Source organism: Notechis scutatus, chromosome 5 (genome assembly GCF_049901735.1).
Source record: "Notechis scutatus isolate UNSWTSFEM ecotype Mainland chromosome 5, rNotScu1.2, whole genome shotgun sequence".
Lineage (NCBI taxonomy): Eukaryota > Metazoa > Chordata > Lepidosauria > Squamata > Elapidae > Notechis > Notechis scutatus.
In genome coordinates, this window is record NC_142013.1 from 115,605,380 (window position 1) to 115,633,025 (window position 27,646).

The following is a 27,646-nucleotide window of genomic DNA, read 5'->3' on the forward strand; positions in this document are numbered from 1 at the left end:
GTCCTGCAGCGCCACCCAGTGGGAGCTTCTGGTCCTTCTACCACCGCCCAAGTAACACGGCTGTGAGAACCGAACAAGGGTTCGAGGAGTGTATCGTCTGGGGATCACAGAAGGGGCAGTTAGGATGCAGCGCTTAAGATGCTGCGTTGGGAGGGGGCAGACCAAGATCCTGGGTGATGCTGGGCCCAGTGGGTTCTCCCCGTCTCAGATCAGCGTCGCCTTCGGTGACATCCTGGCTGAAACTTAGATTCCCGGTTGCATCCTGCAACTCGCCCCGGCAGGCTCTGGCCTCCTCAAGCAGCGGTTTGACAGGAGAGACACGCGGGAACCCTCCCCAGGCCCCATTCCTGACGCTCCTCTTGAAGAAAGAAAAAAGGGGCATTTCCCCAAGAGGCCGACCAGGGAAGAGCTTTTCCACCTTGAAAGGGGGCAGAGCAAGAAAGGGAGGCCGCGGAGGCAGCCCCCAACCCCCCAAGGGATTGCCGCGACATCAACAAAGGGGGAAAGGGGGGAGAGAGAGAGCAAAGGCGGTGGAGGCCGGGGTCTCGCTCGCCCCGTCGTGCCCAGAGTTTTGCAGCGTTAATTCAGCGCCAGAAATATAAACACGGGTGGCTGAGGCTTCATTTAACTTCTTTATAAACATAAGTAGATTTTACAAACCAGTTGTAGACTTCTCCAACAGGGAGCAAACTCAGACAGAAACATGTTGCAAGTAACTTCAGGAGCAACTCAGGAGCTTAGAAACAGTTTCACTTTAGCTCAGCAGGCAAGCAAGTTTCATTTTTCAACACAGAGACTCAGAATTCAACATAGCTTCAGAGCTGCAGAGCTGAATATAGAGCCACCCCTAGGCTACTTCTAGTTTCAGTTTCCAAACAGTCCTCATTGGCTGACTTAGTTGCTATGCCCATTCCTTGGCTGGCCTTGTTTACCAGGCGTTATTCCAGTTCATGAATATACCCTGACACCCTGGCCAAAGGCCCAGGTCAGAGGTGGACAACACTTGGAAGTCTGCAGGTCAGAGCTGTCGCCACAGGTGCCCCCCACCCCCCAATGGCCCAGATCAGAGGTCTCCAAACTTGGCAACTTGAATAAGACGTGTGGACTTCAACTCCCAGAATTCCCCAGCCAGCATTTAAGCAGTTGCCAAGTTTGAGGGGGGCCTGGCCTGGATGAAGCCAGGTCCTCCTGGGTCTTCCATCCAAGTGACGGACAGCAGAAGGGGGCCATCCAGAGGCCAGAAAGACCTGCCACGGAGAAGGCGCCCTTCCAGGGTCCATATTGTTGAATTGCAAGAAGATGGCCAAGCACAAGGGGTATGCATTTTTTTGCAAATGCTCCAGTGGGGGTTCCATTTTTTTTACTAGCGGTTCTGTGGGCGTGGCTTGGCGGACGTGGCAGGGGGAGGAGACTGCAAAATCTCCAGTCAGAGGCGGGATTGGCCGCTTCTCCAAACGACTCCAAACGTCCGCTACTGGTTCTCCAGAACTGGTCAGAACCTGCTGAATTGGCCCCCTCCGAAATGCTCCCTGCACCTTGCGAATGTCTTGTTTAAATGGATCGTACCATAACCTTGCACCATTTGTTTATTGTCCATCTCGCCTGGATGTGGCTAGGGGCAACCTGCTGCCTACACAACTAAACAAGCAACATAACGTACCTGTTGAAAACAATTAAAAAAGAACAATAGTAATTAAAAAGAGGGGGAGAATTACTTGCTCCGCTAAGCAATCTCATTCCACGTCACGAGGTGAATCGCATGAAGTACGAAGCTTTCCCTCTTCATCTCTTCAGCGCTGACTTTCCCGTGCAGACCCTTCGCCCCGGAGTTGAGTAGCAGAGCGGCCCCTTCCTCAATTCAGGGCCTCGGAGGGACCCCCGTGCCCCTCGTCCGAGGCAGGACCCCCTGGGAGGGAGGGGAAGTCAGCCACGCCAGCCGAAGCTCCCCATCCCTAGCAGGAGCCACCGAAGGACCCACGCATTCCCGTGGCTGTTCGCTGGAGGTGGTGCCAGGTGTACCTGTTAACCTGCGGCTCACCCAGAAAACATGGAAGGGCCCTAATTCCGGTGTCATTTCGAAGGAGGCTTTGAGGTGCTCCGTTTGCATTGCCTGGGCATTCGCTGGGCAGGGGCCTGTGGCAAGGGAAGCACAGGGCACCCAGCAGCAAGTGCCACCCTGCCCCCAGGGCCCACGGCACCTCCTCCCACGTGGAGGGCTGGGCGTGTTTGTGGGAGACTCACAACCATAAAGGCCCCTCGCATGAAGCCCAGCGCAACTAAAAAAAAAACCCATCAATTATCTTAGAAAACAAAGAAAACGTACAATCCTGGGGCTGGGAGGGACCTTGGAGGTCTTCTAGTCCAGCCCCCTGGTCAAGGCAGCAGACCTCCTATCATCCTGGATAAAGGGACGCCCGATTTCAGGGATGTGATTAAAAAGAAGACCAACTGCTTGGCCTAAAACGCCGGTTTTTTATTTTTATTTTTTCCAAAAAAGGGAAAAAGCAGCAAGGATTTGAGAGGGAGAGAAAGAAATGGACTCTTTGGGGTTTTCTAAATCACCCAAAGGTCCAACAAGAGCCATCCAATCATGGATTTAATGGCTGGAGACCGTGAATATAGAGAAACAAGCTTTTAAAAGGCATCTGCTGAGTGAAATCACCCATTTTGGTCTAATACCCTGCACTTGCTAATAATCATTCTATCACACGTGTACCAGTTAAGCTTCAATGAATTGTTCAGTTTGTAAAAAGCAGTTTAAAGCAGGCGAATAAACAACGTAAAGTCAAAGGCAAACAAACATCAAAAGTTTCGATCATTATTTATTCCGCTGTACACCGAGAAGTATTGTCTTTCAGTTCACATGATCAATATTGACATGTTGATTATGTAAGCTTTGTATTCATAAATAATCCACAGTAAAAGAAGAGGAATAGGATATGTTTTTCATTAATAATGGTATTTTATATAATAATTTAACCTTAGAAAGATAAAAAGGATTTTATACATATTAAACACAAAGCACCACTAAGCATTACACACTGAAATGTATTTCAACTCAGATCTTATGCAACTGGGGATGGTTCAAAGCTCTTTTCAAAAGAGAATCAAATTCCCTTTTAGAAAAAAAAGCCAGGTGGTTTGCCTCATGCTAATTGTTAAAATCTATGAAATAGCGTGAAATTTCTCTGCTAACAGATTATCTACAAGCTTAGGTTGCCAGTTCATTTCAAATCTTGATAAAGAAATAACGTCCCTCCCAGTGTCAAGTGGAGTGTATAAGGGCCCACCTCATTCCATCCTGACCCCCCTTCAGGGCTAAAAGGGGGCAGCTGAACCGATTCTCCCCCGCTTGCCTCAGTTTCCTTCTAGGGCTAGGAGGGGGTCTCTCTTGAAAAGGCATCGGTTGTAGCCAAAAAATCTAGCCTTCCTCTCTCTCTCTCTCTCTCTCTCTCTCTCTCTATTTTGGCAAGGGAGTATTCAGATCTGGCTTTCTGATCCTATCACATTTTTTTCTAAAAAAAATATTGGTTGAAAAAAGCGGTTGCACCTTTAAAAGGAGCGTGTTTGCCCCGTGAGTTCCTAACCTTTTTTAAAAAAAGAATCACAAAATTCACTCAGCGGTTGTTGTTTTTCCTGGGACATCCTTGAATATTTAGGGAGTCACACGCTGCACTGGAGGAACCTCTGCTCTGGTCATTTTAACTGTAAATGAAGGGAGCCTGAACAGCCTGTAGATTTACTTTCGGAGGGGAGGAGGAGGAGGGGGCCCTAATTCCAGCCCCAGGCTTGGTAAGAGAGAAAGTGAATCCATCTGGCAGGCAGGCAGGCAAAAGGGGTCGTAGCTACGGATGGAAGGCAACAGTTTGGATGCAGACATCTGTGGAAAGGGAGGGAAGGTGCACCATTAGTCTGCGGCCCCCAAATCTCTGGACTTGGGGACTCTGGAGTGACCCAAAGAGCTTTGAACGGCTGGACATTCAACCAGTTATGTGAAAAATTGAAGGCAGTTGTACCTCTCAATACCACCTCAACAGCAGCCTACATCAAAATAGGACCAACAGAATATTCTTTACCAAGGAAAGGGCCTTGGTTATATTTTAACGTAGATTGAATAGTATATTCTTTATTTTACATCTGAACTGGGGCAAAATCTTTATCATTTGAATACAAAAGATGAGGTACATTCAACTGTCCTGCAAGTACCACCTTATAGTGCCAACCAATCCGGCTCTCACCCATTGTTACCTTTGATAACTCACGGTTGCCAGTCAACCCACGTATGAACTTGGCCCTTGTCTTCCCTTCTGCCTCTTACGGAGACAGAGACAGCCTAAATCTGCAGCCCCTGGGCCAAATACCACTCTGCGCCCTGGACAGAAATAAAAACAATTATTTCCAGAAATAAAGGGGGAAGGTTTAAATGCCGTTTGCCATTTGAAATGTCAAACGTTTAATATTCTGCATCTGAGATTTATTACCACTTACCGTTTCTCAGATGTTATTTCGGAAAATTAATGTTTATTGAAAACACAATTTTTCTTTCCTATTTTAGGTCTTCAGCACTCTAATCCTGTACAACATTTTTGCATTTAAATCCAACTGATATTTATTCGTATCCACCAGAAAGAGTCCATACACACGTACAAAGCGCAAAACATGCCTAATACCAATTTATCTACCCCTAAATACAGAAAGCTTATGATTATCTGCATTGTCCTTTATGCATCCTATAGCAAAGGCAGAAGGCTGCGTTATATCGAGACCGGCGGTTGATTCCTGTCAGCTATCAACAGGAGTTGATGTTGAGACTGGGTTTTTTTTCCCCAGTTTTAAACGGAATTCTGGCAATTTCTATATGCAAAACAAGAAGCCCACCACTGGCTCCCGTAAATATATATACATATATATGTATATCGGCCATCAGCTGTCAAAGTTCTTTGCTCAGACCTGCTGCTAAAGCTACGGAAGCTAAAACGAGAGAGAAGCCAAGCGAAGGGAACTGCCTGATCTAGGAGCAGCGTGAGCCCCCCCCGCCCTCTATTCACGCCTGAAGGAAGAAAACCCCATTGCTGGTCTAAAGGCACTGAAAGTCCCCCGAGAGACCACCATAAACAGAATCCAAACCTCCTCCGGAGTTCATGCTTGCCAGCCACTACGGATCTCCTCTCGGAGAGGCAGCCGCTCCCTTCTCTTTCCCCAAAGGTGAAGGGGGCGGCTGATGCCCTCATGGGCAAAGGGCAGACGAGGCAGTTCCCATCTCCCATCACTTGGTGTGCCGTTGGCCCCTGCAAACGCGCCACCGCCTACACACGACTGCCAGAGGGAGAGCTCCGCGCGACAATCCCTTGCTAGGATACCAGCCAAGGTTTGGGCGAAGGAAAGCCGTAGCAACAAGGAGCTAGGAAGGAAACGGGGAACGGAAAGGGGTCGCCGGGGCTTCCTTCAGCAGAGAGGTCAACTTACACACAACGCTAGCGCCAGGCCACAGAACTACCTTAGTATCCACATGATGAACTTAATCACTGAAATGCCTCCGGACACTGTGAAGGCACACAATTGTTTCCAATAGCAAGCCACGTTTTAGCTTGGGTGTGGCTTTCCACCTCCTCTGCAACAATGCGTAAACAGCAACGACACAGGTTTGACAGGTGTACTTTGCAGCATCAAGTAGCTGCTGCAACCTGGCCTATACTGTGAAGTGCAGTTGTAAGAATGTCCAACCATTCCTCCTGCCCTCAAGTGGGGATTTTCTCTTGAATCCAAAATAGGCACTTGGATAGATTGGGCTCCCTTTGGCTAATCTGTCACAGGAATAAATATGCAATGAAAAGGATGGTCCGCCCTGTGTGCCATGAAAAAGGGAGTTCTCCTCCATGGGTTTTTACGTTGCTAGGGAAGCTTTTCCCCCGCTGATCCCAACTCAGCTGCAGACACACTCTCCACAAGGAAACGTATTTCAAGAACTTCCCATGTCACCAGATGCTGCCCCAGCCGTGTCCCCATAAAACCAAAGCGTATCACAACTGGAAGAGGAGCGTGGAGAAGAAATGGGCTCAGTTTGTGTCCTGCCTAGCAACAGCACTCAGGCGGCAGCAAAACTAGGAAACAGGGGCAAGTACCTCTGAGCGGCCAGGGCCCTTTCAGTCCCTCCCAACTGGGGGGTCTGAGATCCGTTTTCTCTTCATTCTGAAACCAAACCTGGGAGGCCCAGGCGGCGGATCCGAATTACACCTCAATTAAAGGACGGCAAGGCAGATTCTGAGCCCTGACAAAACCCAAGTGCCGTTAATTGGAAGCAGAAAAGTTCGGGCTCACGAGACCAATTTCAGCCCCCACCTATTTCTGGGAACAGACGCGGAATCACCCCCCCAAATGCTTTAAACAAGGGCTGCTTAAGAAAAAACCGCCTGGACAACCAGCACAACTACACAGCAGAACGGACAAGATCAAAAGCAAACTAAGGGAGATACTTATTAGCAGCCTTTAATTGTCATGATTATATAGGCCATTTTTTTATGTTTCCAGTATGTTGAATTATTTATTATTTATTATTTCACATCCAAGGTGAAAAAAAATCTCCTGATTAAGGTACACCTATTATATAAACAGTGATTTGATAGACTTTTTTTTTTTTTTACAATTTCAAAGTCGCCTTGTAGCTAACTGAGGTCTGATCTGCAAACTCTGGGAGTCCAGATTATGTATCAGTGAAATTGGATAAATGGATAAAATGGAGAGAAACATGAATGGGATTAGAGGGATGAGAGAATTTAAACCCTTTTTAAAAGGGTGTGTATGGATAGCTAAATAGTGCCAATATCTTTTTCTCTTTTTAAACACTGAGATTAATTAACGTTAATCAAGCCAAAATAAAAATGTTCAAGAAGATTTCCGTTTTGTTTTTTAAATTATGGCTGCAGTGCAATTCTACACGTGTTAACATAAAATAATTACAAAACTTTCGGAAACCAAGTTTTGCCTGGATTTAGTCATTTTTGAGTGGTTTCAGTGTTGGAGGTTTTGTGGTAGAGATTTTCACTTTCCCAAGAAGAAAAACATTATTATCTCTGTGACAAGCAAAGGTAACACGGTTTTAAAAGGAGTAGTGATTCCCTCGGGCATTGCAAAGGATTTTCTGATTTCTATCACAACCGAGAGACAAAGGGACTGAATCAACGCACCGGACCAAAGAGCCAACGTCACTGTAGAAGATGGGCCGTTTTCTTAGGAGACCGGAACGGTTTCTATTTCATGGAATGATCATTTGTCTCTCCAGGGTCCAAAAATTACTTTTATCTTTGATTAGTTGGAAAACTACCAGGGTGCTTCATCTCACCGCTGCTAAGTGCTGACTAAGGTGCACAGGAGGAGGAGGAGGAGGAGGAGGAGGAGGAGGCAGCCTTCTTCCCGTCAGCCGCTGAACTGGAGGGCTAGTTCTTCACCTCGGCAGCCTCCTTCTCCGCGCTTTCTTTGGTCTTCTCCATCTCTTCCACTTTTTCCTCCTTGTGCAGCAGCGACACGATCTCGGCTACTTGCTTGGTAGAGATATCGATATCCTCCTTGTCAATCAATTCGATCACCTAGGCAAACATTTTTAAAGGTATGGGTTACATGTGGCACTTAGGTTTACTTCCTAAATAGTTTTGAAAAGCTTGAATAGGAAAAAAAAGAAACCCGAGTGCCTTAAAAAACAAGTTTGTTCCTAAATCCTGCCTCACTCAAGCACAAAACAACATAAAATGCCACCATTGAAGAACATCAGAAGGCATTTTCCAAAAAAACAGGTGCTTCTTCCCATGAATGAATGCTGTTATTTGGGAAATGTTATTTCTCTGACAAACCCGCAGGAGCACCAACTTCTCTCCTTCCAGGTGGCCTTCACCCTTAATCATCAATATCTCTAGGAAGTGAGATATTCCACCCCCGCTGCCACGTTACACTATGCAGACCCAAGAGTGCGAAGACAACTCAGGGCACCTCCAAGCACCTAAGGCTACCAGTGGTCCCAGGCGGACGAAGCTCTGCTGCTCAGCGGACTCACCTTGACCACGTCATCCAGGTTGATCTTGCCGTCCTTGTTCTCATCCAGCGCCTCGGCCAGCTTGTTCAGCTTCCCTTCGGGGATTTCCTGGAGCTGCTTCATCACGTTGATGAGATCCTGGATGCTGATGAGGTTCTCCCTAAGTGGGAAACGCAGCCTGTAGTGAAGCAAGCGGTTACTACCAGGGCTCAATGGGTGCGGGCGGAGTCTTTGCATCACCCACCCCCCTGCTTCATTCTGGTGGAAATCCTGGATTTTTTCTTTTTTTCATTTATTGTGAGGAGGAAGCCAAGAACCACAGAGCTTCTCTGACACCCGGGCATCCTTCGTGGGCAGCCTCCTTTTTGTTCCTCAAAGGCTGGCCCCTTTCAACAACAACAACAACAACCAAGAAGCCCCCTCCCTTGAACGGACTGCAAGGGTAAAGCTACTCTCCCTGGCCACACTGCCAGCCACTCACCCAATGGGACCCCCGCTCAGCTCTTCTCCGGCTGGTTTCTGGTCTGTCTCCAACTCCACAATAATTCTGTCGATCTGCCCAATCATGCGGTTCACCCTCTTAGTCAGCCTCTTGCTGGCCTTGGATTCTTCCACTTCTTCTGGCCCGTTTTTAGACAGTTCCTTGATTTCTTGCAAATCCTAAGGACGGAAGAGGAAGACCCTTTCGATGCTGAAGAGGGGAGGGGGGGGGAGGGGAGCTGGCGAGGGGAGCCCTTACGGGAAGCCCAGCCCAGGCTTACGAAAGCCGCAGGGTCCCCGGGACCCTCTGAAGACACAAGGGCCCCACTCGGGGGGAGGCAGCTGCGTCCCTGTGGCTGATACTCAGCCCAGGACCCCTGGCAGGTCTGAAGGAAGGAGGCCAAAGCATGCCAGGGACTCTGGCCCGCCCCGCGCTGGGAGTCTCCGAGCACGGAGAGAAACCCAGAAAGGAAGCTGCCTTTGGAGCGACCAGGGCTGCCGTTCAAAAGAACCGAGCAAAACACGGCGTCTCTTGGGGGCTGCGGATGGCCCCCTTCCCCTCTATCAGAGCTGGGAGATGCAGAGGAGGAGCAGCACCTGGCTTCCCCTCTGGCCTCACCTCGCAGTATTCCTGCACGTCGTCCTTCAGGTCCTCCAGTTCTTCCTTCTCCTTTGTCAGCAGTTTCTTTTGTTCCTTCAGTTTAGTGCAAGCATCGCTTAGCATGTCAATCTCCTCTTTTGTTATTTCTTCGCCCTACAAGTCAATGGGGAAGGAAAAAGAGCGCTAAGCCCCGCTGGCCCTCCTCCTCCTCCTGCCCACCTAAAATACACCACACAAGAGGCTCTACAGGAGACCCAGGAACCGGAGAGGCTTAAGGGCAAGTGATGCTCGTCTCTCTGGATGCCATTCCATGAATTCAGCGTGAATCCTCACGGCGCCCCATTCAGGGAGAGATCGACTATGGTTGGCATTATATAGCTCTACCCATTCCGCAGGCTCGCCCTGCGTGACATGCAGCCACCCTCTTTCGTATTCCTCAGGTCCAAGTGGCACAGACCTGCCCCTCGGACTGCAGCCCCCCTGGGACGAAGGGCCATTCCAGGCTTTCCAGAGGATCGAGGGGAGGCAGGCAGCCGTTCTTGAGAGGTTTCGGCCTGGATTTCCCTGGTTCTTTGGAAGAGGCCGCTGGAGCCCACGGTTTCTCTCGGCCCCCTGCCTGCCATGAACCCTGGAGTGCCCCAGGAAGCCCGGCCACGCAGACGTGATCACGGCGGAGGCCCCTGCCCCTGGGGAAACGCTCGGAGGATTGGGCCCCTGGGCCAAGGGGGCTGAGGACGTGTCCGGAGGGCAGGGGAGGGCAACGGACAAGACCCTGGAGAGGAGCCGGGGGGGGGGGAGAGGGGGGCTGCTTTCACCCAAGAGGACCTTGGTTGGTACGGCCGGGCAGGAGGTCTCCGTCCCTCCCCTGGGCCCATCCAAGAGAGTTACGGGGTGGGTTGGTACCCCGACTTTATCGTTTTTTACACATAACTCCAGGCGGCTGTCTGTCAAACGCTCCTCCTCCTCCTCCTCTTTCCCCCCCAACACAACCACAACCCTGTGAGGTGACTTGGGCTGAGAGGGAGGGACCGGCCCAAAGCCACCCAGCCACCCTTCATGGATAAGGTAGGGACTAGAACTGCCCGTCTCCAGCCTGGCGCCGTCACCCCCAGACCAAACTGGCTCCCAGTCAAGTTTAGCCTAGCCGGCAACAGGTGAAGCGGCAAGGAGCCCCCCGTCAGTCGACCAAAGGCTCGGACCTGAGGAAGAAGGCTCTGCTGAAGGCACGAAGGGCAGGCGGAGAAGGAGCCCCCACCCCTTCCGGGACGGCCAGGAAGCTCCCCGGAGGGACCGGGGGGCACGTCACTCCCTAGGAAGCCGGGGGGGGGGTGTGTCTTCCTGTGGCTTTGGAAGGTGCCCTTGGCATGAACAGAGAGAGACTGGCAGGGCCGATCATCCGGACAAAGATGAGGAGCAGCTTCCTGGGTGAGACCAGGCGGGGCAGCCCCAGTACAAAAAAAGGAGCAACAAATAAAATAAATAAGAGAAACTGAGGGAAAAAATAGCAACGAGTGCAGCTTAGTCAGAGCAAACTGAAGACCGGAGGAGGAGGAGGAGGAGGAGGAGGAGGAGGAGGCCGACTTATGAAATTCAAAGTCCACGTTTCAAGTTTTTGTGGAAACAGCAAATACTCATGTGAACGTTAACAACATTTCTATTTACGCACAAATATTACTTAAATCCGGGTAAAGCCAGAATACCTGAACTTTTCATTAAATTGCAAAATAGCTGACAAACTTATTTTATGCTATGGCTAAATCCACCTACCTTCTCGTGCCTTTCCCGCATCCAGTTCTGCACTACAAACTTTCACAGACTGAGTTACAAACTGGCTATCTTATGGGGCATGCTACGCTATGATGCAGCACACTGTGCAAGACAGGAAAAAGTTATAACAAATTATATTATTTGCTTACATATATTACATCCATTTTACCCCTGCCTGCAATATACACAAAAGCACACAGCATATAAGCACTAATGTAATTTCTTAGGATCCCAGGGAGAAAAAAAAAAAAACCCCACAAACGGTGTCACTGAAAGGACACCCAAATCAACGTGGACTTTTTAGGAAGTAAAACAGCATCTAAAACAGAATAGCGCTTCCATTAAAACTAGGCTGCTGAATTTTGAAAAACACGGAGCCTGCGTATTCCAGATCTAGGGGTTGTTTAAGCTAAAATATTTTACCAAGAGATGCTGACAAAATGAAGCGGAAAAAGTGAATCCACATTAACTCTGCAATTACTCTGTTCGGTTTGCAAAACCAGTCTGATAGGACAATTTTTCCCCCTTTCCCTTCAACCGTGTCCGATTCTCAGAGGCTGCCTGAATAAATCCCTGGCGTTTTCTTGGCCGGGCTTTTCTCGAAGCGGTTCGCCCTGGCCTCCTCCTCCTCATCCTCCTCCTCCGGAGAGAGAGAGAGAGAGACTGGCCCAAGATCACCCAGCTGGCTTTGTGCCTAAGAGGGGACTAGAACTCACGGTCTCTCTGTTCCCAGCCTGATTCCCCACCAACGTGGCCCTCATATTTGACACTGCTTTTGTTGACTTTCTGGCCAAGAACTTTCCAACCGATTTTCTACTGCATCCTGCAAATGAGGGACCCTTAACTTTTTCACGCAGCTTCCACTGGTAAGAAATCACATCCGAGTCTGTTTCCTGGACAAATTTCTCTCTGGGGCAAAAGGGAGGCTGGACCCAGCCCCTCTTACCCGGGGCCTTTGTAACTGCACCAGTCCGAAGGTGCTACCTGATCATTACTCTATAGTGCTTTGCTGTGATAAAGGGGCCCTTATCGAATCCTGGGCCGTTCAAAGAAGCTGCCTGCTCTCTGCCCACTTCTGCTTAATGTTGACATCCAGCCTCCTGGTGGTTGCTTAGGAAACCTGCCTGTTCAATCCGCTTAGGCCGACAGGCTCTCCCTGCCCTCCCTCCACGTTCTGTGGCTAAGTCGGCCATCCGGCCAAAGTCCCACAGCTAGAAGAGCTTTGGAGGCTCCGGTAAAGGAAGATCCCTTAGAGAGGGATTATAGCAAAAGCCAAAACCATCTTCTTTCCAGAGAGAGCAAAGGGCTCACAATGGAGCAAGGCTCCCTTTATAAAACAAACGCCTGGGACCCTTCCCCAGAAAACTCCCGGCCGAAGAGCGCGTGGAAGTTTATTCGCTCGGCCCCACAAAGCGCCACTTGCAAATTCTTCTTCTTCGAGAGGTAAAATTCTGCAGAACGGAGACTGTTTTGCACCCACGGCAGTCAAATCATGTGAAGCCAAATAGACAGCAGCCCACCTCCCGTATAAAGGGCACAATTCGACCTTTTCTCTACCTGCTTCTTCAGAAATTCAACCTGAATTACTTAGGGGCCAATTGCCCCCCTCCTGCCAACCCAAAAGGGGCTTAATACAACTAGAGACAGCAGACGTGTTGTTAAATACACTTAACTCCTGGCCAACCTATCACTTCTACTCAGTTGGCCTTACTCTCACAGCACGGATGGTGGAATTGCAGGAGACCCTTACATGGCCGCTCTCTTTCTCTGGGTTTACACCTCCTGCCTTCTCAGGAGTGAAGAGGGGGCAGGGCCACTCCCTGCAAGCAGCACACAGTAGGGATAGAGAACGTCAGACTGGTCTAAGCAGACCTCCTTCCACCCAGACATAAAGTTAATACTTGCCAGGTGCCCTTCCCAGAGAATAGTCCCTGCTCACAGAAGAGACTCGGAGCTTTGGCTCATGGGAGCCGTCCTTTGAGTGCTACCAGAGGAAAAATGGAAAACAGAAAAACCCTCCCTCCTTTTGAGTGTTTCTGCTCCAGAGATCTGGGGCTGACAAGAGACAACTGGGCGTGTTTTTGGTTCTGCCCATTTTACACTGATATTCACTGAGTCCTTAGTTTTTCCAATTGCGCCTTGAGAGCAATTCTTCCAGAACGTAACATGGCAAAAGACTTGAGGAGTCTGAAAGATTCATAGAGCACTACTGAGGTCTTTGTCGGTATATATAGCTACTAAACATTATTCTCCTGGAGCAACAGTAGATAAAATGGTCTTTGTCCTATTTTTAGATGGCAGCTATATAATGCTGTGATCCATCTCATTTTAAGCAGCTTAACTGAAGCCGACTTCTTACGACTTTTTCTCATATAGTGTTCCAACTTTATTTCACGGCTCAGTGCTGCCGCTCAAATCTTAGGCAGCCCGATTTTCATCGGCCAAAGACTGACCAGCCTGACTTTAAGTACCGGAACTGGAACCTTAAGTAACCAGCAGGTAATGAATTCAATCCTTCTCTGTGTCGTCTCTGGTAATTGGATGGATCGGCTCATCTGGCTGAACTGCCTCCCGATCCCCCTTGCAGAGTCTGCGCTGAGCTTCCCAGCGCGACCCAGTCGCCTCCCGCCCGCCTCAGCTTTTACCTTGGTGCCTTCCAATACGGGGGCCGTATCCTTCAAAACCTCTGACTGCAGGGCTAGAGTCACTTTTTCCGGTTCTCGGTCAGCAGTGGCATCTAGAGAGACTTTGTTCAGAGCTGAGGGATCCAGATCTACTACCACCTCCTTCCGGAACACAGGAAACACAACAATTAGACACGTGTGGCTGAAGTATCATTTCACATTTGGGATGGCGAGGTGGATGCCTGGCTCTTTCATGAGGGCTTTTACTGCCAAGTCTTCCTCGGCTATTCCTCCCTTTTGAGTTCATGGGGAGGATTTCTATCCTGCCCTTCCTCCAAGAGCTCAGCATGGCATCCATGTCCCGGCCTCCTCAAACCTCAGGCCTCACTTACTCACCCTCTCCGCAGCGTGAAGAGTCTCTTTGGCTTTTTCAGCCGCTTCGGAAAGCTTTTCCAGCTCTTTCTCGTGCTGCTCTTTCCTGATGGCTTCCTCTTCTTGAAGCGTGGCTTCCAGTCTGGCTTTGTTGTCAATCTTCTCTCCTTCCACTTCTGCTGCTTTCACCTGAGCCTCTTTTGCCTTTTTTAATTCAGGGCGGGGGGGAGAAAACAAAAATGAAATGAAATGTACACCTACGGAGATACGGGACTTTCCTAGAGGAGGCGAAGGCTTCTGTCCGCAGAGCAACAAGCCAGGTCCTGCAGCCGGCAGCCCAGGGAACTGGACCCCCGTTTCACCCAGGCAGGTAACCTCACCTTCCGCAGAGACCAGCCAGAAGCTCTGAGAAGCCGGCTAACCAGATGGGAAGAAAATAGCCCAGGAGGAAAAACCCCACGGCTCTCGATAGGGAACAGGGAGTCCTCGACTTACGACCACAATGAGGCCCAACCTTGAAGTGGTTAAGTGAGAAATTGGTTCTGCCCCATTTTACGACCTGTCTTTGTCGCAGTTGTTAAGCACATCACTGCAGTTGTTAACTTAGTGACATGATTGTTAAGTGAACCCGGCTTCCCCGTTGGCTCTGCTTACCAGAAGGTCCCAAAAGGGGATCATGTGACCCCGGGACACAGCGACTGTCGTAAGTACGAGTCAGTTGCCAAGCTGCTGGGTTTTGATCACGTGACCACCTTGGGGATGCTGCCACGGCTGTCAGTGTGAACCACGGCCAGAGGTCCCTTTTCTTCACGCCGTTGTAACTTTGAACGGTCACTAAATGAACTATTGTAAGTCGAGGACTGCCTGCGTTGGACTGCAGTGGGATAAGCCACCCATCTACAGGTGGATTTGCCCTTCCGGCCGCAAATGTTCCAATAAAACCAACCACGTTACTCTGCTACTTTTAAGACAAACTTAACTGCCTTGGAGGCAAGGACAGCAAGCTGCCCAGGGAACACATCACGAAGAGGCTACTCAGATATTGCGGTGCTTCTGGAGCCCTGAGGGGCCCCGCCAAGGCTGGAGAAAACACCATGGTTTAAGCCTTGAGTTGAACCTTGGGGGCCACAAAAGGTACTTAAGAGGGCGGTGAAGGAAAGGTTGAGAACCGCCGAGATGCCACCCAGACAAGAGCTGGGGCCAACTGCCTGGGTGAGACGTCATCTCCGTGGGAAGAGAGACCAATCCATACCGCCCCTTTTTAGCTCCCAGAGATCAGCTCTGCTCAACCCATCACAGCAAGCTGGGCCTTCTTCCATCCACTGTCTTAGTGTCCATGGAAAAGAGACACGAATGGCTCTTGGGGGGACGACACAGATTGCCTTTAACAACCAGATTTGTTACCAAACGTGAAAGAACGTGAAAACTTATTCCAAACTGAACGAAATAATTCTAACACAGAGGGTTAGGGGTGGATGTGAAACCTTGAACAACGTATCTCCCAAAGGTGTAAAATTCCTAATGCTACAAACACGTTGACTGCTTCCAAGACCGCTAATTCGTAGAAAAAGGCTGGCCACGCAAAGCAAAACATACCACATTCTCAGGGAGAATTTGCAAAGTCGTTTTCAGCTGGTCGGCCGGAGACAGAGTTTCTGGGAGGTACAGAGCTCTGGATAATATAAGCAGTGAGGTTGGGATTTCTTGATTCAGGTGCAAGTCCAGCCACTGCAATTAAACAAGATAAAATATCAGAAGTTTTTGGTTTGATGCAGAGACCATACGAAAGCAATTATTCCTTTAAAAGAAGGCCTTTTAGATCTTAAGTGGCAATATTTTTTCCTAGTGGGACACACAAAATGGGAGATACAATCATTTAAAGCTGAAACAGAAGTACTGTATAATTTGCCTCAGAGCAACATCTCTTCTCGAAGTAAGGTTTCTGAATAGCACACGATCGAGGTTGGAAAAGTATCAGCAGTTACAATATACTACATAACGCAAATAGTACTGAAAACACACCCAGGAAGCCCACGGTCGCAAAACTATGGCAATCTAGCTGTTCCACAGACAAAGTTCCAAATTCTGAAAAAGTATTAAGTCGCTAGGAATATCGTCGACTTGAATATTCCATTGTGTTTTTACAGATTTCATAAGTGAGAACTGGTGAAGATTTTAGGATGCGATACAAATTCCAAAAATTACTAGCAGAGCTCCTTCCTTTGATAAAATCTCCTTCCAGATTTGGTCAAAGGATGAGAGTCAAGACTGGAATTGTCAAGCAAGGGAGACGGGTACTATATTCTCTCGGTTATTGCTTAAAAATCTGGATGTCTGCAAAAGCCAGGCCTCCCCCAGCAGAGGCAGAAAGGTTGGGGTGTTCCATCCAATGAGCCAGGTGTTTTCTTTTTCTGCCATTCTGGCTTAAAAGACATTTGTGCCACCAGGCCCATATGCGTGTTTGGGTGTACAAACACACCGTCTGCAGTTCAAAATTTCATGCTTGAGTTAGAATTGGACCCTGGCAGTTTTTAGCAGAGCTCTGCTGGTTCTTGAGCCGTTCTCTCTCATGAAGAATATTCTGAGTGCTTCTGTGCACGAATTGCTCCCGTCAGGATCCGGTAGGAGTTTTGGCCTCGTGACAAAGGCCTTCTGACACTCCTGGCGGATCAAATACCTGCTTCAGCTGATCCTTTAACCGCTCCTCCGTGACGCCGAGGGCTCTCATGCCCCTCGCTCGGCAGGCTGCTTGCAACTCCTTTACTGTCAGGCTATCCATGCCTTCCTCAGTTATCAGCTAGACAGGACGAAAGATGAACAGCGCACACACGCTCACTCTCCAAATATTCAGAAACAACCGTTATAACAAACAGCTCTCTTCCTTCAGAACAACAGCTCATAACCTTTCTCCACTTGAGCCCCCCTCCCTGCCTGCCTGGCGTTCCCCTCCACATACATCGTGATTCTAAAATTAATTTTCTTTCCCACAACACAGTTTCTTTAAATAAACCGTAAACAAAAAAAGATTCCCCCCCCCACTTACTTTATCATCTGCTTTGATGCTTCTCAGTCTCATTGTTAGCTGGAAGCGAAGAAAGTTGTTTGTTCCGATTGACTGAAGTTCTAAAAGTTTACACAGAGCAACCAGTTGGGGCCTTGTGAGGTTGTCCAGGGTCAGCTCGTCCTCAAACAGTTTAGAAAACCGTAAAATCTCTTCGTTGCTCGGCCTCTCACCAGTCTCGCGTATCTGAAATTAGAAATGGTACGCTATAAAGTCTTAAGACGCTCACGGGAACTTTTTCCTCAGAAAAGCAGGGATTTACCCTAAGAAATATATTAACTATAATTGTGTCAGATGTGTCTATTATTATCCACTTGGAAGCCTGGTAATAAAATGCAACAACATAATTTAAATTTTCAAATACCTTTTGAAAGAAGGTTGAGAAATCCTTCGTAGCATTCCCTTTAGCGGCTTTGTTTTTTAAGGCAATCTCTTCAATAGTATCTTGAAGAAATTTAGCCACCTCCAGCTTTACCCTCAGTTCTTTCTTCAACCTCTCTTCCTAATAAGAAAAACAAAAAGCCTTTTAACAGAAAGCTGCTCCAGACAGGGATTAAAAAAATAATTTCTTATTACGTCCACTTTGGACACTATTAAATATCGGAGGGATACAATACTTAGCCACGTTCTTAATTAAGCTCTTCTAGCCCAGGAACAGTTATTGGAAACCAAGGTGAACTAAACGAAATGAGTTCATTCCCAACTAAGTATGCCAGCCTGCAGCTTTGCATAGGGTTATCTAAACGAAGAGCCGCTCCTTCAACTGCTCCATCAAGGTATTTTCTGAGCTCTCTCGCTAAAAATTAAGTTCTTTCACATTTAGATTGAAGGCCCTTCGCATGCAGGTTTTCTGAAGTCAACTTCCCTAAGTCTAAGGTGAAGTGAAGGACACTCCACAATCCTTTATTCCGTGGCTCCCCTTTGAACATCGGGCATAATTTAACAGGAATGAGCATATAGCGATTGGAGAGAGGGGTCTCTAGACAGCATGGTCCACCTAGCAGAGGCATTTTGGAACACTTAGGCCTACCTGCTCAGGTGTGCAGGTCAGCGGGCATTTTAACCAGGGATACTACCGCTCCATAGACTTTCCTACAAATACTTCCCGATGTAACTGTTACCTTCTTAGATTTTGTCTCAAATGTTGAAGGAAGCATATTCGGGAACAACTTCAAAGCTACGGGAAGCAAGAATTCCATGAAGGGAACGACGATGAAGACCAGGAAAGGGACCAAGCGAAAGAGGTCGGCGCAGATCCGAAGGAACTGCCAAGAGAAGAAACAAGCTTCAGTTTATCGCAAGAGGAAAACGGAAACAGCCCACAGCCTTTTGCTTCCAGGTCACATTCTCATGTGGCTAATTGACAGTATCTTTTTTGGAGCTTTAACTATTTAAGAAAAACAACCCACGGTCAGTTTTATCAAGATTATTTCTTTTCAGACCAAGCAACACGTCCTTCCTACTTTCAACACAGAGAAAAACGGTATGAATAAACTTGTCCTTGACTGCAAATGAAGCTGCAACCTTGACATGGAGTCAGTCAAAGGGCTTCTCCCTCAGCAGAGCAGGCACAAACAGCACCGTTAACTATCATCACCACTGAGTAAATGGGGCTTTTCTGTGTTACGAGAGAGAAATTGTAGGCTCTGTGACGTGTCAGAATCATGTGTTATTTTGCTCCATTTATCTTCATGCCACACCTGCACTTCTCATTAAAAAGCACATTTTTCTTTGCGGTTTTCAAATCTGACATATGTAAATTGGCTGGTTTTTATACTTTTGCAAGAAAAATGAGATAATGAGCGTCTATTATTACATTTAAAAGCACGATAGTATAAAATCCATACAGGTAGTCCTCGACTTACACAATGGGGACCACGATGCCTATTGCTGCGCAAAGCGGTTATTGGTCACACCCAACCTGTCTGACCATGGTTAAGTGGATCGTGTGGTCATTAACCGAATCCAGCTTTCCCCATTGCCCTTGCTGTCGGGAAGCTACCTGGGGAGGTGCAAATGGTGCTCCCGTGAGCCTGGGACGCTGCAACCGCTGCGAATACACGCCAGGTGCCAAGCACACGAATGCTGATCGTGTGACCCTGGGGATGCTCTATGGTTGTAGGTGCGAGGACCGGTTAAGTTGAGGACTACCTATGTTGGTGTAACATTTCAATCCCTGTGTTGCTGAATTATTCAGATCTGGTCATCCTTTTCTTAACTAAATTTAACATTTCGCCCTACCTACTCCTACCTTGTACTTTATAGATAATGAATATAAATATTCTGCAGTTTTTGTGTCCACACACAATGCTTTTTCTGTGTGAAATTATCTCTTCGCCTCCTTAATTTCTTTCCTTCCGGTGTTTCGTTCCTTCGGTACCCGAACTGAACTCCTGAGGAACACTGGAGTCAATCCCATGGCCTGGTAATAACTGGAATTTCCATCCCAGGGAAGAGTGCCGTGGGCAGCGTTACCTGTCTGCGCTCCCGGCGGGTCATGGAGCTGCCGTGAAGAATCTGCCAGAGCATTCTGGCGGCAATTTTGGAATCGATCCACAACAACCGAAAGCCATGGTAGTAATGCTTCACCTCATCCACAACCTTCTGCCCGATGGATTTTTTAACGACGGTTTCTTCCACTGCTGGACTATAAACGGGGCCCCCTTCTTCCAACTTCTTGCTTTTGTCTTTCAGGGACTTCAGGGATTTCTCTACTACAGAGTCATCGTTTCTGGACGCGGAAGAATGCCAGTTCCTTACCGTAACCCAACAAGGCCCTGAAAGGCCTCTGTTGGGAGGGGGCCACCGAGAGCCAAACGCTCTCAGGGCCGCCCCCTGCCTTTTTTCCGACCCTCTCGTCCAAGCGTAGCTGTCTTTTGTACAATAAACGTAAGGTGAGATGTTAGTGCAATATTTAAAACGGGCAGGCCTGTAAGAGAGAAAAGGCAGATTTTAATCTTAATGGCGCACGGTAAACTTTTCATCCCATTTATTTCTACAGTGACCGTAAGTTAAGTGGGCCCACCAAAAGCAACGGTATGTTTGAGAGGCTTCCCTTTCCGCACTAGGAGAGCCGCATCCTGGGAAACCAGAATGGATGGGACTCTTTGCAGATCCTCTGGCAAAGTTCTCCACGACATTCTGGCTGCTTAACTGTGGGCTCCAAAATAAGCGGATACATAGCTGACCGCAAAATCTTTGTCAAAGAATGCCAGTCAGTGGTCCCTCATCAAACTTGGAGAGAGGGTATCACAGGTTTCAGTCCTGATAGAAGTACTATTCAGCACAGGTATTAAGGACTTGGCTGGAGAGGCGAAGGAAGCTTTCGGGCAGGAGCTGCAGAGTCAACTGTTGAGGGGGCCTCAGTTTACCTTTTCACCCTGCAATCTATTGACTGGACTTGGCGGCCTCCGTCTATGATTCATTCATACAAAGCATGTATCTAATTAGATGTTCCTAAGCATACACACCGCTGCTACACAACTGAGTCTGTGAAAAGACAAAGCACTATGACAACAGAAAAAAAATGGAGAACCAAAAAGGGAAAATTCTGAGTTTACTGCTTCAACGTTCAAGCAGCAAAGCAAGAGGCTACACCAAAACCCTGAAGAAAAAGGGTCTGGTGAGAAAGTCCCACGGAAACTAAAAATTGCAGGTTACTACCTCAGCAAATGGCACCTTAGCTGCTTCATTTGAGTTCAAGAACAAAGGAACCAAAATATCTTCCACCTATTTTTCCCACAACAACAACCCTCTGAGGTGGGTTGGGCAGAGAGAGAGAGAGAGAACTGGCCCAGTCACCCAGCCAGCTTTCATGCCTAAGGCGGGATTTGAACTCACAGCCTCACACTTTATAGCCTGGCACCTTAACCACTAGACCAGACGGGGTCTAGTTAGGCTGCTTAACTAGAGTTACTTAAGTTCTACTTAAGACAGGACACCCACAAGGAATCCCCTGCCTATAAGGCTAGTCTGGGAGGTGAAGCCTCCTCTCCACCGAGCCGGAAAAGGGAACTTCTCCTCTGTGGAATTGTCAGGGATTCGGGCTAACTTGAGCCCAGGGCTGTAGGAGAAGGATCCCTCGGGAAGGAAGGAGATGCCCCAGCCGGGGTGATCACAATGACAGCCTCTTGTGTCCGGCTGAGACGGGGGGCTGGGGTGAAGGAAGCCCCCTGACAGAGGCACAGCCGGGATCAGAGGGAGGCTGGGGTTGACTGGGCTCGTCTGCTCAGGGGGTTATCAAAAGGGGGAGAGAAGGGGGGGGGGACCCCAATTTCTGAGCAGCAGCAGCAGCAGAGAAAACATTTTCCATCCAGAAAAGAAGAGCGGCTGGAGTCATGCAGCGATGGAAGAAATGGCAGAGACCCCGGAGGACCCTGGGCAGCCTAGAGACCACCACCCCCACCCCGAGTGGAGCAAAGGGAGCGCGGGGGGTGGGTGGGTGGGTGAAGCAGAGCCCCTTTAGCGCTGTTCCTGCTGCTGCTGCTGCTGCTCCTCAGTGGGCGAGAGAGAGCGGCCGTCCCCTCACTGGTTCTTCCCCTCACTGACTCAACTCTTTCCTGGCATTCGCTCTTGTCTCTTGGAAGAACATTTCTGGGATTTCCCACTAACCTATAACTGCCTCTTATGAGGCTCAAGGAAAACAAAACAATAATTTTAGGGCTGGCCTTGTTTTGTTTTGTTTTTTAATAGAGCGCTGTGGGCAGGCATGGCTGTTGCTCTGCTGGTGGGAATCAGCCGGAGAGAGAGAGTCCTTGGCTTACAGCAGGAGGAGACCAGGAACAGGGAGTCCTTGGCTTACAGCAGTTCGTTTAGTGACCCTTCAGAGTGACAACTCTGGAAAAGGTGACTTATGACCGTTTTTCACAGTCATGGCCTTTGCAGCATCCTCATGGTCACATGGTCAAAATTCAGCCGCTTGGCAACTGGTTCCGATTGAGGACGGTCACCACGTCCCAGGGTCGCATGGTCCTTTTTTATGACCTTCTGACAAACAAAGTCAAGGTGGGAAGCCAGATTCACTTAACAACCATGTAACCAACTTAACTGCAGCAATTCAATTAACAACTGTGGCACGAAAGGTTGTAAAATGGGGCAAAACTCACTGAACAAATGTCTCACTAAACAACAGACATTTTGGGCTCAAATGTGGTCGTAAGTCAAGGACAACCTGTATGGCCTTTGTGGCCATGCAGCAAAATAAACGCAAAGACCTTCACTGACTCTGTGAAACAATTCAAAGGCACAACCACCCAGAACTGTAAATGGTCTTTTTCTACTGGCTGTGGTGAGAGCTTGGAGGGGAAAGTCATAATATAATTTATGCACAATTCATTTCATTAAATAACTAGGTGGCTTAGGTTTGATGTATGGGCAGAAAGACAGCATATAAATATGTGTATTTATATTGCACCCATTTTTAAATTTTCTGTATGCAGAAGCCTACTACTTCACTATTAAAATTTCCACCTACTCCTAGCTACTAGGCAGATAATTTGCATGAAAGAAACCTAATGGATTTCTATGTTCTATGGACATCCTTCTCCTCTATTAGAAAAAAACACAGTGTTCTGTGATAGTAAACTATTCTCATAACTATGTGAACTTATGTGTACACTTAAGATACAATGATCTTAACCATTCATAAACCAGAGTAACTCCAATGGCTTATTTGAAATTAGTTTTTTTGTTTGAACAAACTTTTTAAAAATGTTCTTAAACGTACACTCAGAAAATGAAGATGCATACATCTTACAGAATAATTGCTTTAATACCTTTTAATTTTAGCTTGCTGTAGTTTGTCATAAACATCTGATATGAACCTCTATATATTGGATTTATGGTATAAGCAGCATAATAAACATTTTCTACTGAAAATAAACACACAGTTTTCTGTAAATTCTCTTCCCTATAATTCTATAATCTTCCAAACAAGTGATCATTATTTTCATCCTAACCTCAGAGAGGGAAAATCAGCTTGTCACTCTTGGATACTACTGGACAAAGCACCAATAATCCTTTAGGCCACCAATAACTCTGTAGGCCATGTGGGTAAGATGATGAAAGTCTGAAGTTGTAAAGATATAGAGGCCCACAATTTCATTTTTTGTGTGGGTGTGATGGCAAAACTGGTTTGCTGTTTCTTTTCTGGACTGGACTTTTGGAAGCACATTTCAAAATTATTCTGCTTCTTGCTTTGCACTACACATTAAGAAATACTGGTAAAAATGGTAACAATTTTATTGTTCAAATTTAAGCCTGTCTGTGCTAAGCCAAAATAGAACAACAATCTTAAGACAGGTGTTTTATTTACCCCAAATATGTCCACCCCCCTTAGGAAAAGATAAGCAAAATCCTGTGCAGTGACTACCTTATCAACCTAAGGTGAAATCGAAATCCAGCTGAGACCAATCCTGCAGAGTTCCTCCCTCTGGAATAAATGTGGACACATCTTCTCACACATCATCTATGTGAGCACATATAAAATATGCATCTCCAAACAAACTTGCCAGAAGTTGTATTCCATCAGAGTCAAAGCAAAATCCCATAATTAAGAACTACTGACCAAACTGTACTACCTATAAAATAAAGAATCTCTTCCATCTTAATAACAAACATTGTCAACATAGGCACACCCCCATTCAATATCCAACACAAACAATAAAACAGAAATAATGGGAGACGAATGAGATAGGAACAAAGAAGGCTCCATTGAGAAGGGAGGAAACAAAACCGGATGAATATGGAAAGTTGTAACTGAACCGAAATGGAGAAGAAATTAAAGAGAAAGGCCTATTTTGATACTGTAAAAAGGTAAACTAATCACGCAATCATCACCTCCTAATCAAAGGCTAAACTTCAAGTCACACCTCGAAGTCTTTCATTTCAGTCTTTATAGTTACCGTGTTTCTCATATAATAAGGCCGGGTCTTATTTTTTTTTTTGAGCGAAAAAATGGCTAGGCTGTCTTTTCGGGGTGACTTAATTCCCCCCTTGCATCTTTGGGCGGGCAGCGGCGTCTTGGATGTTGACCTTGGCGTTGGTGGGGCACTTCCGTATTGGGGTCAGCATGGGCAGCACCATATCTGGGTGTGCAACAAAAGTACTTCCTAATGGCAAGCCCCCACCATTCTCCCCCATTTCGCATGTTTAATATAGGCCTTAATTTGGGGGAGGGGCTTAATTTCATTTCATGCCTATAAAACATGCTGGGACTTCCTATTGGGGAGGCCGTATTGTTGGAGAAACAGAATTATTTATTACAAACATGTATATATACCAGCTGTTATAAGACAGGGTAGTTTTCAGAAGCTTCCTCCCTTCCATAACCTGTCAAAGTAAGCAGGTCACTCGGAACCGTGTGGCAAAGAGTCATACTTACAAGTCTTTTATTAGCCTCATGGAGGAACAGCTAAGACAAGCAAGGCTCTCCAAATGACCTACAAGGAGAAAAGCAGTCTGGGTAGGCAGGCAGGCAGGCCAGGAAGAGATTAAGAACCTCCTTATTACACTTGTCCCAGTCTGATATCAAAATAACTTTGTCCACCACACATGATTCAATACTTCAGGAAGAAATAAGGCCACAGTTAAGATCAAGTCCAAGAACCTGTAATGGTTTTTGTTAGAGCTCACACAGCAAGAGGCTACAGGCAGTCCTCGACTTACAAACACAATTGAGCCCAATTTTTTTGTTGCTAAGCGAGACATCTGTTAACTGAATTTTGCCCCATTTTATGACCTTTCTTGCCAGAGTTGTAAAGTGAATCACTGCAGTTGTTAAATTAGTAACACGACTGTTCAGTGAATCTGACTTCGCTTGTCAGGTGGTCATAAATGAGTCAGTTGCCAAGCGCCCAAACTCTGATCACATGACCACTGCAACCGTCTTAAAAGTGTGAAAAATGGTCATAAGGCGACTTTTCTGAGTGCCGTTATAACTTTGAACAGTCATTAAACCAACTGTTATAAGTCGAGGACTACCTGTATTTAAACTATAGAAATTCATCAGAGCTGAGCTTGATGTATTCTTTTCTTTTAAATCAGATTAACAGAGTTGGAAGGGACCTTGGAGGTTATTTAGTCCAGCGGTCGCCAACCAGTGGGCCAGGGACCACTGGTGGTCCATGAGAAAATTTTGGTGGTCTGCAGAGAAATGTCCCCCCCCCCCCCCAAAGCAATTAATCCAGGCTGTGCGGGAACACAAGGCTGTGCCGCCCACATGGCCCATGGGAACACAAGGCTTGTGTTGCTTGCATTGTGAACAGCACAAGGTAGTGAGGGGAGGGGGGAAAGGGTGGAGGGGGGAACTTGCCCCATTCGCCCCACACGCCTGGCCACCGGGCTGCTTCTTCCTGCTTCTTCCGCTTTTGGCTGCATGCAAGGAAAGCAGCGAAAGTCTTTCTTTCTCTCCCCCAAACTCCACCAGAAATGAGTCTTTGGGACCCTGCAAGGCCTCCTGTCCTAAGAGGTTGCACCGGCACAACAAGTCTCACAAAGATTCATTTCTGGCAGAGTTTGGGGAAGAGAAAGAAAGACTTCTGCTGCTTCTGCTGCTTTCCTTGCACAGAGCCAAAAGTCTCTTTCTCTCTCCCCCTGAGAACGGAGCTGGAGACGGTATCCTGTGAATGATCAATTGGTAGGAAAACGAGGTGGGGAATTTTCCTGCAGACTTTTTTGGGGGGATTTTCCCAGGGTCTAAAGATATGAGTTTGGTGGTCCAAAAGGTTGGCAACCCCTGGACTAGTCCAACCCCCTGCCCAAGCAGGAGACCCTGTCTACCCCCTTTCTGACAGATGCCAGCCCAGTCGGTCTCTTCTTGAAAGCCTCCAGGGAGGAAGCTCCCACAACTTCTGAAATCCTTTTTTCTGTGCACAAGGACCTCAGGTGTCCGAATCCGTGTCCCCCAATGGCAGGCAGTGCAGAAAGCAATCCAGGCAGTGCAGGGGGGAGGGGAGGGGTCTATGAACCGCAGGGGCCCTAAAGGTGCCTCTCAAAGGGCTAGAAAACCTTTTCCCCCTGAAAAGGAGCATGAAGGGGCCATGAAGAACAGAAAGGCTGGTCCTTGCCACTCCCTGACATTGAAAGCCCCGAGAAAGGACAAACCAGGGTGACAATTCCTGCCCAGGTACGTCTCCTGCCAGACCAAGAAGCCGGGGACCTCACCTTGGGAGATGCAATTTATCCCCCCAAACCTGTGCCTGTCATTCCGGTCCAACTGGGCACTGGCTCTTCCTTTCTATGGAATATTCCGCATGGACAGGCAGTCCTTGACTTACGACATTTCCTTTAGGGACCATTCAAAGCGAGGACGGCAGTGAGAAGAGTGACTTAGGACCCTTTTCTACTCTTATGACCATTGCAGCCTCCTCCCCCCATCAAGGCTCCCCTGATCAAAACCACAGGCTTTGGGCAACTGACTCATACTTACAACGGTCGCAGCCTCCTGGGATTACATGGCAAACTTTGGGTGACCTTTCTGACCAGCAAAGTTAATGGGGAATCCCTTAACAACCTCGTTGCTAATTTAACTGCAGCGATTTAAACGAAGGAAAGTCCGTAAAGCGGGGCAAAACTCACTGAACGAGCCTCGGGTCCCAATTTGCCATATCATGGTCGTAAGTCGAGGACTGCCTGGGTGTTTGTGTCCGGCCGTTGGGCTGCTCGGGGGGACCTTCCGGGGGCGACCCGGTCTACCCCCCCGCCCACCCTCAGCCGCTGCTCGGACGGGCCCCGAGGGACAGTCCTGGCCCCGGCACCGCCGTTCCGCTCGGGGAGAGAGGCGGAGGAGGAGGCGGCGGCGAGCCTCGGCCCACGGCCCCGCAGGCCCCGGCAGGCCTGGATATAAGCCTCTCAGGGAGGCACCCGGGGCGTTCCCGGGCAGGGCAGGATTACCTCAGGAGACCCGGGGACATCCCATAATAGCGTCCCTGGAAGGAGGGGCAGAGCGCCCGGGCCCTCCGGGGAAGCAGCGTCGCCTCTCCCGGACGGGACCCTCGGCTGCCACCCCGCCACCCGCACCACATATCCCCTCACAGAGAGAGAGAGAGAGAAACGCTTCCCCTGTGGAACATCTGCCTGTCGGGATCGCCCTTCCCGCCCGAGAGGGCTGCCCTCCTCCTCCTCCCCCGAGCCCTGCCTCCTCACCTGCCGCGGCGGCCTCTCCGCTGCCCGGCCGGGGGAGTCCCGGCGCCCTCCGCGCGCATCGCCTCAGCAACACGAAGGCCGCCATGCCTGGGCCTGCCAGCCGGTCTGCGCCTGGGCGGGGGCGGAAGTGGCCGCGGGGCACGCCGGGAGGTGGAGTCTTCCGGCGACGGAGGGAGGGCCACGTGCCGCCTCGGATAACGGCGATGGGGGAGTGGGGGCGATAAAATAAAAGGAAAGGGCGCCGCTTCCGGGCAGGGCGGGACGCCTCTGGCCGCAAAAGAAGGGATGTCGGAGGCCTTCTAGTCCAGCCCCCTCCTGCTCAAGCAGGAGAGCCGATAAGCGACGGCCCGGTCTCTTCCTCCAGTGCTTGGGTGCTGGCTGCTCCGCATATGGGGTGCAGCCATCTGGGCGGGCGCACAACCACACTGGGAGGCTGCACTTCGGTCCCTAAACGAGTGGTCGCAAGCCCAGGACTACCTGCGCCAATATAAACAGAGTAACAAGCTTGGAAGGGGCCTCAGAGGTCTTCTAGTCCAGCCCCCTGCTCAAGCAGGGGACCCTAAAGCGTTTCAGGC

At 48.6% G+C, this 27,646-nt stretch overlaps 1 protein-coding gene across 2 annotated transcripts; it reads right to left on the bottom strand.

Moving 5' to 3' along the window:
- Positions 1-2,805: 2,805 nt before the first annotated feature.
- LETM1 (leucine zipper and EF-hand containing transmembrane protein 1) lies at positions 2,806-27,184 on the bottom strand. 2 transcript variants are annotated; one of them, XM_087967463.1, is made up of 14 exons: positions 27,072-27,184; positions 24,310-24,367; positions 19,404-19,857; positions 18,050-18,193; positions 17,293-17,430; positions 16,911-17,114; positions 16,545-16,664; positions 15,464-15,595; positions 13,892-14,071; positions 13,517-13,657; positions 9,123-9,257; positions 8,505-8,683; positions 8,045-8,183; positions 2,806-7,583 (listed from the first exon to the last, which is right to left on the bottom strand). In XM_087967463.1, the coding sequence occupies exons 1-14, from the start codon at positions 27,154-27,156 to the stop codon at positions 7,434-7,436; spliced, it is 2,259 nt and encodes a 752-aa protein (XP_087823589.1). In that variant the 5' UTR covers positions 27,157-27,184; the 3' UTR covers positions 2,806-7,433. The 2 variants fall into 2 exon arrangements, with proteins under 2 accessions (XP_087823589.1, XP_087823588.1); XM_087967462.1 differs by having other exon boundaries at positions 8,045-8,201.
- Between the last annotated feature and the right edge of the window lie 462 nt (positions 27,185-27,646).

Bases quoted from the DNA above. Each gene is read 5' to 3' on its own strand.
- LETM1 (XM_087967462.1), bottom strand. From the start codon at position 27,156: ATGGCGGCCTTCGTGTTGCTGAGGCGATGCGCGCGGAGGGCGCCGGGA. The intron at 19,858-24,309 runs GTAAGTATGACT...TCTCTCTTACAG, and splicing joins ATGAGGCTAATAAAAGACTT to GCCTGCCCGTTTTAAATATT. The intron at 16,665-16,910 runs GTAAGTGGGGGG...CGTCCTGTCTAG, and splicing joins GCATCAAAGCAGATGATAAA to CTGATAACTGAGGAAGGCAT.